Below are 12500 nucleotides of genomic sequence, written 5' to 3'. Positions count from 1 at the left end.
TAAATAAAGTTCAATTCAATTCAATTCAATTCTCTCTCTCTTTCTCTTTGTCTCTCTTTCTTTCTCTCTCTCGCTCTCTCTCTCTCTCTCTCTCTCTCTCTCTCTCGTGCTCTCTATCTCTATCTCTCTCTCTCTCTCTCTCTCTCTCTCTCTCTCTCTCTCTCTCTCTATTTCTTTCTTTTTGTTGTCCTGTCCGTCTTCTTGTTTTCTTTCTTTCTGTCTTTCTCACACCTTTTTTTCATGGCCCGTTGGTTGGAACGCTGCGTTGATAACGCGGAGGTCATGGGTTCGGCCCTTATGAGGGCTATATTGACAGTTTTTTAATCCCGAGTCTTGTTATATCTTTATTTAAAAGAAGATGGTCATTGCGACACCAGCTTACTCCGCGAAGATTAAAACTCTCTCTTGGTACAACATCAATTGAACAAGTCCAGGAACACCGAGTGTTAGGGGTAATTGTTGACCGTGAGCTCTATTGGCAGACACACTTTCAATTAATTTGTAAGAACGTATCGAGGAATGTGTTTTTACTTTCGAAAGTAAAGCATTCCGCTGACAGGAAAACTGTGGAAGTGTTTCGCCATGCTCATAATTATAATAATTATCTGACATAATTCATGTTTCAACGCTCTGGGTTGGCTGCTGGTAATGTTTATTTAAAGAAACTATATTGTCTCTATCGTCGCTCGGCTAAACTCATTATGATTGAACATTTTTCAACCAATATAATGCTAAGAGTTCCGAAATTTCTTCCACTGGAAAAGCATCTTCAGTTGAACACAGCAATGCCTATCATAAAGTGTATTACAGAAAAGCGCCTTTTTTTTTTTACATTTCAGCATTATTCAAGGGAGCCACAGATAGATAATTATGGATCTATCAATTTGATCCCACCAATCCCAAGATTAGATCATTAAAAGACCAGTCTTGCCTTTTTTTTCAGCATCAATCTGGAACTCACTGCCATCATCTCTGAAACACTTAATGTCATTGAACAGTTTCTTCTTCTTGTCGTTCGCTGTTATTGAACAGTTTGAGAAAGTATGTTCATAACCATCTGATGTCTGGATGTTTCAGATAAATGCTGTAGTTACATTCATTTTTGGGAATTGTTATCCAGTATAGTATTATTTTATTAGTGTTTTATTGATCGTATCAGCTGAGGAATTATGCTATACAGCATGACTTCCCTTCTTTGTCTCTGTTAATCTAGGGAGAAAATATCCAGCGATATTTCTCCGTAGGCCTAAAGTTCGGCCATGACCTAGGCAAAATAACTTGCGCAGCCGCAGAAACAAGAAAATGGAAATCTTTTATGAAATGATTGGGAGCCACGCAAATTTGACCTCTTGATTCCGACCATGAACCCGCTGTTGATAATCTGGAAGGTCGTACCAGAAATGCAGATCTATCTCTGGCCGATTCATAGATTCAACCTACAAACTGCGACCTCATCTGTGATCAGATGGCCAAGCAATGCGTGAAATCTTTTATTCTAAAGCCTTATGGCTCGTTTCGACAAGCATTAAACGGATGAAATTAACCACATGCAGTTTATTCTTCAGAAAAATGCACACAAAAAATGGGTTGGGTTCGGTGATTTGTACATAAACGTCTTCCTCACGATAGATTCGCTGATTTGTCTTATGAAGCCGTCATCAACACGAACACAATGATTGCAGAAGCAAACTCTGTACCTACACGACCGAGACACAAGACTGATTATTTCACAGCTGCAATGTGAATAGAGAACAAAGACGTTTTGGGTAAGCTTACTCACGTCAGGTCTTCACTGACAAGCTAGGAACAGACGGAAAATTCCGAACAAAAGTAAATGACGCCAAAGTCTCTTTCGCTTTGCGTGTAACTTTGTCATGACGTCTTTTTGTGACGACACTATACGCGACAATTTGTTCGCTTCCGGTGTCATTTTAGACTGAAAAGCAACTCAAAAGAAGGAGCTAAGCCTGTGTCTTGAAACAGCTGAAACACTCTTTTGGATTGCCGTTTCAATGTTAACCAAAAAGTTAAAGAAAAAAAAACAAGGTTCAGTTGCGAACTGACAGCGGATTGAGCATTTATTCCTGTTGATGAAGGTACGATTGAAGCTTTATTCTCTCCGTCAACCAACAAGACTAGATTTGTAGCAGACGAAAAACAAAGTGTGCGTTTTTCCTGTCTTGTTGTGACAGGGGAGGCTACCGCTCCTTTCACGGCAGACTCTGCACCCGAGTTGTTGGCCTATTGTGACAGGGGAGGCTACCGCTCCTTTCACAGCAGACTCTGCACCCGAGTTGTTGGCCTTTAAAAGCCAACACCAGTGGATTGTATAATTCTGTTTGTGATGGGGTCTGGTGGTTTCCGATTGTCTGTATGTTCATGGAAACCTTTGGGTTTGCATAACAGTTTTTATAGGGCTAAGAAATTAGCCCTAACATTTTCAATCCTGTTTGATTGCACTTCGCTTCCCGAGGTGATCGTAGTGTTTCGGCACACGGTTACATCTGGCGCTGCAAGCAGGATGGGACTCGGCATGATATGTTCAGGTAATGGCATAATATGACCACTGAACATTTTCGTGCTGTTCCCATTCTGCGAACTTGGGATGGACAGTGGTTCATTTCAAACGGGGGCGATTGTGACAGGGGAGGCTACCGCTCCTTTCACGGCAGACTCTGCACCCGAGTTGTTGGCCTTTAAACGTCAACACCTGTGGATTGTAGAGTTCTGTTTGTGATGGGGTCTGGTGGTTTCCGATTGTCTGTATGTTCATGGAAACCTTTGGGTTTGCATAACAGTTTTTATAGGGCTAAGAAATTAGCCCTAACATTTTCAATCCTGTTTGATTGCACTTCGCTTCCCGAGGTGATCGTAGTGTTTCGGCACACGGTTACATTGTGAAGGCGATTATGTCGTTATAAGTTATGTGTACGTTGTGAAGACATTTCAAAACAAAATTTAGCTTTGATGCGTCACGGGATATAAGCTTATACGTTTTCATCTGTGGAATTGTTTTTTTTTCGTCTCGGCAGGGTGAATGAATTCATGATGTCTTTTCCGGAACTGGACAAAATTGGCCTTGCCAAGACTGAGACAAAATATAGTTCTACAACTCCTAGGCTTGGGTTGATTGCCCATGGTGAATTTCCAATGATTTGTTTCCACATCCCATGACAAATTCTCTTTACTTTGGTAATGCCATATATACGTTACAGCTCCGTCCATCCATGGTATCGCGTGATATTTTGTCTCGACCGGGTGAAAAAATATAATGACGTCACTCTCGGCAGAGCCTCGAGTGACGTCATCATATTCATTGACCCAGTCTCGAAAAAATATCAGGCGATACCATGGATGGACTGAGCTGTAACTTATACTTATTTCACAGCTGCAATGTGAATAGAGAACAAAGACGTTTTGGGTAAGCTTACTCACGTCAGGTCTTCACTGACAAGCTAAGAACAGACGGAAAATTCCGAACAAAAGTAAATGACGTCAAAGTCTCTTTTGCTTTGCGTGTAACTTTGTCATGACGTCTTTTTGTGACGACAGTATACGCGACAATTTGTTCGCTTCCGGTGTCATTTTAGACTGAAAAGCAACTCAAAAGAAGGAGCTAAGCCTGTGTCTTGAAACAGCTGAAACACTCTTTTGGATTGCCGTTTCAATGTTAACCAAAAAGTTAAAAAAACAGAACAAGGTTCAGTTGCGAACTGACAGCGGATTGAGCATTTATTCCTGTTGATGAAGGTACGATTAAAGCTTTATTCTCTCCGTCAACCAACAAGACTAGATTTGTAGCAGACAAAAAACAAAGTGTGCGTTTTTCCTGTCTTGTGAAGGCGATTATGTCGTTATAAGTTATCTGTACGTTGTGAAGACATTTCAAAACAAAATTTAGCTTTGATGCGTCACGGGATATAAGCTTATACGTTTTCATCCATGGAATTGTTTTTTTCGTCTCGGCAGGGTGAATGAATTCATGATGTCTTTTCCGGAACTGGACAAAACTGGCCTTGCCAAGACTGAAACAAAATATCGTTCTACAACTTCTAGGCTTGGGTTGATTGCCCATGGTGAATTTCCAATGATTTGTTTCCACATCCCATGACAAATTCTCTTTACTTTGGTCATGCCATATATACGTTACAGCTCCGTCCATCCATGGTATCGCGTGATATTTTGTCTCGACGGGGTGAAAGAATATAATGACGTCACTCTCGGCAGAGCCTCGAGTGACGTCATCATATTCATTGACCCAGTCTCGACAAAATATCAGGCGATACCATGGATGGACGGAGCTGTAACTTATACATACTCCTCATCATTTATGCTTCATCGCACCTTGCGTAAATGTGAAACGTTTCCATATTAGGCATTGTTTTTTGCAAATGACTATATCATCCTCATCCTCATTCTCATCATCATCATCATCATCATCATCATCATCATCATCGTCATCATCATCACCATCATCATCGTCGACGTTACTCACATCACGTGCACCACCCACCCAGTAAGTTATGATCCTTATCACCAACAGCGAGACCAAAAAATGTCATCCTTCCATATACCCTTATGTCTCTTAGCCGTCACCCATGTTTTTGTTCTTTCCATTTTCTGTTTGCAAGCTGTATTTTATTTATTGGCATCTTTCTTATTTGAAATACGATGAACACATAATGAAAAGCTAAGAAGAAAAAGGGTTGCAAAAGGCCACACCAGCATAATACGAATTCTTTCTGCGGCAAGGAGCTAGCTGTGTCTGCTATCAAACCGGTTTCAGGTTGCTGCTACGTTGTGAATGTTATGACATTTGAAATGAAACCTACCCTGGAAAAGTTGTTTGGCATTTGGAAAGGACGACGTTTTAATTTTCATCTTAAAAAAAATTTCTGATGCTAGAAATCAGATCAGGGTGAACTTAAATTTCTCTCATCTCCAACTCCCCCCTTATTCCCCATCTCTGTTTGCCTGTCTGTCTGTCTGTCTGTCTGTCTGTCTGTCTGTCTGTCTGTCTGTCTGTCTGTCAGTGTGCCTGTCTGTCTGTCTGTCTCTCTCTCTCTCTCCTTCTCCCTCTCTCTCACATCTCTTTCGTTTCTGTTTTGATTGTTTTGTTATTATTTCGTTCTGATTAAAATATGTTATCATTTTGTCTACTATCATTTTAATTGAAATTTGCAAAAATCGTGTTTGCTAAAGTGCACATCTTCTACATTGTCTAATTTTGTTTTCTGTGTTTCCTCTGTTCAGGTTAAAACCAGGCAGCATCGGAGTCACAGCATGTTGCCGCTCGCGGAAGGTAAACAATTAACAGACGAAACGTCTCCACTTAACCATTAAAAGTGTTAAACACCAAGCCAACAAACTTCCAGAAAATTTAGCCCTCACCGCAGACATTTGACTAAATTTCAAGCAGTCGCCAGCTACATAATTGTGTGTGACAAACCAGTCAGAAGCCCCGAGGCTGTTTTCTGCGGGGCGTTTTTGCGTGCCGGTCCAATCAGAAACCTCCTAACAATTTGCTGCGGGATCTCTATGCGGGCGATTTCGACGTGAGAGTAAGGTGAGTAATTCGATTTTGCCCTAAGTCTGGGGTTGGTGAGATGAAGAGGATTGGGTTTGGAAGTTTGGAATGTGGCCAGAATTGCACTAAGCTTGGTTGGCGTCATGAATAGAGTTGTTATTGGTCGTGATGGTGGTGGTGGTGGTGGTGGTGGGAGTGGTGTTGACTTGTTGTTGTTGCTGCTGCTATTGTTGTTGTTGTTGTTCCTCTTTCTTTTTTCTTTTTATCTTCTTCTTCTTCTTCTTCTTCTTCTTCTTCTTCTTCTTCTTCTTCTTCTTCTTCTTCTTCTTTTTTCTTCTTCTTCTTCTTCTTCTTCTTCTTCTTCTTCTTCTTCTTCTTCTTCTTCTTCTTCTTCTTCTTCTTCTTCTTCTTCTTCTTCTACCGCCCTGATATGGCCCTTCGTGGTCGGCTGGGCGTTAAGCAAACAAACAAACAAACAAACAAACAAATCTTCTTCTTTTTCTTCATGGCTTTTTCAGTTAATGAAGAGTTGTGAAGAGGTAGTCCCGAGCCCATCTTTTATGCCTAGGCAGATTCACCGGTGTTCGACAAACTTTTCTAATTGGAAAATCAAACACAACTATACAAGCAAGAGAACTACTCTTAGTTCTTTTAAACAAAACCAACCCAGAGGTAATAGATAAAACAGCGATCCATTCGATCGTTTTGCCATGACATCGTTTATGTGTATAATGATAGTTAGTGTGAGGGATCCGATGCTCTTTCCGGGAATGCAAACAGAGACATTATCTTGCTCCTTCTGGGAGCGATACACGACATTTTTGTGGGCTCTGTGATAATGACCTTAATGAGGGATAAAGACTTCGTAGGCTATTTTGTCCGCTGTTAGCTGCTATTGGAGTGGCGTGACGAGCCCTTGATTCTAGGCCTTTGGGCTGGCAATTAAATGACCGGTTATTTGAAGTATTGTCTATTTTGGGATTGGGAGCGGTTGTTGCATCGATGAGTAATTGCTGGGTTAATATGTTAGGTCATGCTGTCACCGCCTGTGTTTATCTGTCTATCTTTGTCTATGTTTATTTGTGTCTTTTTTACTTCCTCTCTCTCTCTCTCTCTCTCTCTCTCTCTCTCTCTCTCTCTCTCTCTCTCTCTCTCTCTCTCTCTCTCTCTCTCTCTCTCTTTATCTCTCTCTCTCTCTCTCTCTCTCTCTATTATCGAGCATTCCACCTCTTTATATTAAAAATCAAGTATTGGAAGAAGTGTCTCACCATAAAGTCCTTGGTGTAAAGATTGATAATAATTTTCATGGCATGACCACATTGATTACATCTGTAAGATTGCTTCCCAAAAAATATATAAGTTATCAAATATAAAACATTTCTTGAATCTCCACTCGCGAAAGATTTTTTTTTACAATCACATCTTGTCAAATATTGATTATGCATCCACTGTATGGGATTGTGCAAGTGCTAATGTTTTGAAACCTTTAGCCAGTCTTCACAGAAGAGCAGTTAAGCTTATTATGCTAAAAAATCACACTCCTTCCGAATCTGATTATAAACATTTGCAAGTATTACCATTTCAAAAAAGATTAATGTATAATAAAGGTGTTATAATGCATAAAGAGATGTCAGGATATGCACCGGAGACATTACGTGATAATTTTATTTTGAACAATAACAGACTAAAAATCATAACACCGACTCCACGTATTGACCTTTTCAAATCAAGCCTTCTTTATTCAGGTGCGGTCCTATGGAACTCACTGCCTATTTTTCTTGAGCATAAAACAGACACAGACAGCTTCAAAAAAAATTATATGTCGCACATAATGCAACTAAACATGTGCTGAATGGTTCATCAATTCATTTAAAATGTATGTGCATGTTAAACAAAATTATAATAATATGCAGATCTAAATTAAGCTATGTTAAAAATAGACACTTTTTATCATTGGAATTGTACTTAAGATGCAGCATGACAATTTATTTTTTTAAATATGTATCTGTATATACAGTTATAATGTATTAAGTTTGATGTGATAGTTCTTTGATTATATTGTTTTCTGTTCTTGTTGACCCTATATTAGGGCGAGGGCTGGATGTAAAAAAGCAATATTCTTGCTTATCTATTACCCTCGATAATAAAGATTTTGTCTTGTCTTGTCTTGTCTCTCTCTCTCTCTCTCTCTCTCTCTCTCTCTCTCTCTCTCTCTCTCTCTCTCTCTCTCTCTCTCTCTCTCTCTCTCTCTCTCTCTCTTTCTCTCTCTCACGCACATAAACACAGACACCATCAACAGACACTTTCATCAACAAACACACACACACACACACACACATACACACACACACACACACACACACACACACACACACACACACACACAGTACCATCAGTTTCCCTACTTCCGCGCGACAAACCTAATTTTAGAAGTTTAGAAGTTTTCATCTTACTTGTACATTGAAAAAAAGGAAAGGGTACAAATAAGATTTTACGTTATATAAAAAGCGTAATTATGTGGGCATGTTTCGCGCTGGTGTGAGATCCGGGGTAGAAAATACGTGCATTTACCGTGTTGAGTCCAGCATTTCTACTGAATTTAAAAGTAAGGAAAATGCTGACGCTTAGTCAAGTTTCCGCCTACACTTCTTTCTCTCCCACCCTCTTCCTGGTGAAATTGAAAACACAAGGCTGGCATTTGAAAAGGTCTCATAAGACGTGTTTCTAAGTCGTGCATAATCACAAGAGTGAGAACGTAGACCACGAAAGAAAAATGCCCTTGAGATTGAGTGCAGACTTTATATGTAATTGTATCTACAAGCCATCTTCGGGGGAAATGATGAATTATCATGGAAAGCTAATTCTTGTTCATGAGTTATGAACGCGATTTAACAAGCCAACACACACACACACACACACACACACACACACACACACACACACACACACACACACATACACACGCACAGACACAGACACACACACACATACACACACACACACACACACACAGACAGACACAGACACAGACACACACACACACACACACACACACACACACACACATATCATCAAGTGATTCATTAAATATCCGCCTCAACTTCTTTCTCTCCAACCCCCCCCCCCCCCCCCACCCCACCCCACTCCCGCCTACTCTTGAGATCTTAAACACAAGTTCGACATTTAAAAAGGTCAGATGTTACAGAAACTTCTTACGTCGTACATTATTGAAAGAAGAAACACGCTGTGACATGAAACAAAGATGAGCTTTTAAGTAAGTGCACACTTCGTTAAACCCCTGTCACACTAGGGCTGCGTCCTCACGGCGTTCCCGCGGCGTCCAAGAAAAATGAAGAACGCCGAGGTGAGCGCCGTAGGGTCTCCTACAGCGCCGGGGCAACGCGGTGGCATTTCCATTTGAGCATGCAGAAACTACGCGCCGTTGCTCGGCATTCTGAAATGCGCGTGGTAGGAACGCCGTTGGGTCGCCGTAGCAGCGCAGTAAGGTTTCCTACAGCGCCACAAGAGCTCCGAGGAAGCGCAGTACGGACGTAGTGGTAGTCGGCGGCGCTTGAACGGAGACCTCACGGAGATGTCACTGCGCTTCTACCGCGTCCATCAGCGTTTGCAGGGCGTTTGCAGTGTGTCGGCGGTGCTTGCACGGAGACCTCACGGAGACGTCACGGAATCCTTGGGGATGTCACTGCGCTTCTACCGCGTCCGTCCGTGTTTGCAGGGCGTTTGCAGGAAGTTGCAAGTGCGTTGTGAGCCAACCCCATAACGCAGAGTACACTCCCCTGTCGTATACATGCACTTCCGCTTAATCGACACGCCGTGAACGCACAGTGACAACGCCTAGCACGCCGTGAGCACCCCATGAGAGCGCAGTCAGTCGCAGAATTGTCCTGCGATCCCACGGCGCTTTGAGAAATTTACAACCCCGTGCCAACTCCGTGGAAATGCGGTACAGTGTGATAGGGGTTGTATATACGATGTTCGTTGGCTGGTTGTCATAACAGTTTATTTTGTGGGTCCGAGGGGAGCATATCGTCTTCTGTTTCATCTGTATCAACCACCCAATATCCTTTTTGGCATGATTTCGTTAGTACATAGGATACGAAATGATAAGTCAGAGGGAGCCCACGTTTTTTCTTAAAACCACAGTCCCCCTCACTGTCTCACATCTGATCAAGCGCTGTCACGTCGGTTAAAGACCATCCCTTTACTTTGTCACATACTAAAAATGAACAGCCTGTGCACAGTGGTTATTTTTCTAAAGAATTAATTTCGTTAAAGTAACCGGTGCCTTTTTCGAAAATTAATTCATCAAAAATTCCAACTCATTAAAGCAATCATTCAGGGTGTTGAATTTTGGCATGTGACCAAGTGGAGGGATTGTCTTATTTAGTTAGTTAGTTAGCTGTTGCTTGTCGGGTCCAGCGGACCATAATAGGCCAAATCAGGATCCCGATTGTCTTATCCCACGATAAAGTCTAACCAGATCTGACACAGTGAGGCGAACAGTTTCCACAGGGCGGAGTGGGCCTTTAAGAGCACTAAATACGCAGGTGCAGGGCCCCTTCTTCCATAGACCAAGATGCAACTGCGTTTGTCATTTATCAGTACCAAAATAAACGACCATAACATGCATGAAATGGGCAAAGGCCACATTGTCATTTTGTTTGAACCGCTTCAGAATTTTCCACATAATGTTAAATGCTGAAGAAAGTTCAATCAGAAGTCAATAACAGCGTCCCGTAAACGTAATGTCACTTACAAGTGCATGTCTCTCGAGTACAACGAAAACTACTTCCTAGTATTAAGTTTATCTAGGTGATTTAGTCATAGCGGGGGTTGATATTACTCTTAAAGTTACCGCCAGGCTGTGCATGTGTCGCTGTCGTATATAATTAAGTCTAAGGTGTGTTTAGTAGTCAGTCAACGTCAATGAATCTACATCGAGTTTCTGAATAATGAACCTGACTGTCCGTTGTTTATTATATTTTCGAAATAAAGTTTGAAAGTTTAAGTCTATGGTGTGTTTTTTATTCAGTCAACGTCAATGAATGTACATCGGGTTTCTTTTTGATGAACATGACTGTCCGTTGTTTATTTGATTTAAGGAAAAAAGTTCGAGAGTGTAGTACATTAGTTTGACTCACGTGGGAGTATGTCTAATGTTGTACGTGAACATCTACAAAAGGCCATGTTGTTGGAGGGTTGCTAAAGGCAAACTCCTTCCCTCCTTGCGTTCGCCATCTCAGATCTATCCAGGCTTTTACATTGGTAAAGACCTTCCCTCCGCTTGATCACATTGGTAAAGACCTTCCCTCCGCTTGATCACATTGGTAAAGACCTTCCCTCCGCTTGATCACATGTAAAAACCTTCCCTCCGCTTGATCACATTGGTAAAGACCTTCCCTCCGCTTGATCACATTGGTAAAGACCTTCCCTCCGCTTGATCACATTGGTAAAGACCTTCCCTCCGCTTGATCACTTATTAAAAATCAAAGCCATAACGACGCGGAACGAACTCGGTGTCGTTCACGACCTTTGAAAGAACTCTTGCCAGACGATGTGCAGTTTCAGGAAATACATTAATAAAACGAAAACAAAGCAGTCGAGGTGGCCTATAAACCTGCTTATAGGTGGTCTTCAAAGATTTGGAACGGCTCAGGAAATTGATTCATAGCAGCATTCTCACTATTTACAACAAGCAGTTGGACTTGAATTTTAGTATGTGTCTGAGTCGAGGTATGGTCTTATTCCATGTAAACGCCTTGGAAGATCTGAAACATTAAGCAGAACAGTTTCGGTGTTGTTCCCGGACTCAGGGAACAATATGCTTGTTGGTCCTATATTGAAAAGATGCATCTGGGTCCAAATGTCCTAGCTACAAAAACTTTTTTTTTTCCGAACACTTCCTCCATGGGCGGCCCGGTTAGCTCAGTTGGTAGAGCACTGGACTTGTGATCCGAAGGTTGCAGGTTCGACTCCGGGCCGGGACGGACACGGGTCAACTTTATGTTCAGAACCAGAGACGGTAGCCATGTCCCACTCCCGTGTCACCACAACGGCATGTAAAACACCTCGGTCATTCTGCCATAAGTGCAGATGACTGATACCACCTAAACACGCATACACTTGTGTATCTCATCAAAAGCCGTGAGGGCGTAAAACTCGAATTATCATATAACCCATATCTAGTCCTTAAGAGGCGAAATATTTAGCCTGTAGGACATGAAGCATTCTCTATTTTAACACTTCCCCCATGTCCAAACTATCGGACGGTCGACAAGCCAGTGGTCAGACCAATGCGTAATATCGAAAACAAATGACAGAAGATCGAGGCTTGGGAACAACACTGCTGTTTTCACGGGAATCACTGTGTCTTTCAGGATTAACTCTACGTCAATTTGGCACCAGACGCCAAAAGCGTCTCGCCTGGAAGTCTAAAGGCTTTCTGCAAACCAGGAAATAATAATGTCCTACGCATGTTGTCATCGGAAGACATGCCGGGCTATCTTGATTTGGTAGTCTAATCTGACAGAGGTTACAATTATTATTGTAACTCAAGCGTTGGTCTATTGTTGTTGTTGTTGTTGTTGTTGTTGTTGTTGTTATATTTAGTCAAGTTTTGACTAAATATTTTAACATCGAGGGGGAATCGAAACGAGGGTATGGTGTATGTGTGTGCGTGTGTGTGTGTGTGTGTGTGTGTGTGTAGAGCGATTCAGACTAAACTACTGGACCGATCTTTATGAAATTTGACATGAGAGTTCCTGGGTATGAAATCCCCGAACGTTTTTTTCATTTTTTTGATAAATGTCTTTGATGACGTCATATCCGGCTTTTCGTGAAAGTTGAGGCGGCACTGTCACGCCCTCATTTTTCAACCAAATTGGTTCAAATTTTGGTCAAGTAATCTTCGACGAAGCCCGGGGTTCGGTATTGCATTTCAGCTTGGTGGCTT

General features: G+C 41.7%; 1 protein-coding gene across 1 annotated transcript in view; it reads left to right on the top strand.

Annotated features, from left to right (window-relative positions):
* The window catches only part of LOC138974583 (neuropeptide FF receptor 2-like), a 64446-nt gene that overhangs the window by 1820 nt on the left and 50126 nt on the right, over positions 1-12500 (top strand). Inside the window, exons 2-4 of the mRNA XM_070347303.1 lie at positions 4376-4516; positions 5254-5302; positions 8838-8891. Coding sequence (XP_070203404.1) covers positions 4376-4516; positions 5254-5302; positions 8838-8891 — 244 coding nt within the window. The remainder of the gene's footprint in view (positions 1-4375; positions 4517-5253; positions 5303-8837; positions 8892-12500) is intronic.

This window comes from Littorina saxatilis, linkage group LG8, assembly GCF_037325665.1.
Source record: "Littorina saxatilis isolate snail1 linkage group LG8, US_GU_Lsax_2.0, whole genome shotgun sequence".
Classification (NCBI taxonomy): Eukaryota; Metazoa; Mollusca; class Gastropoda; order Littorinimorpha; family Littorinidae; genus Littorina; species Littorina saxatilis.
This window is presented reverse-complemented; position numbering and strand designations above follow the sequence as displayed.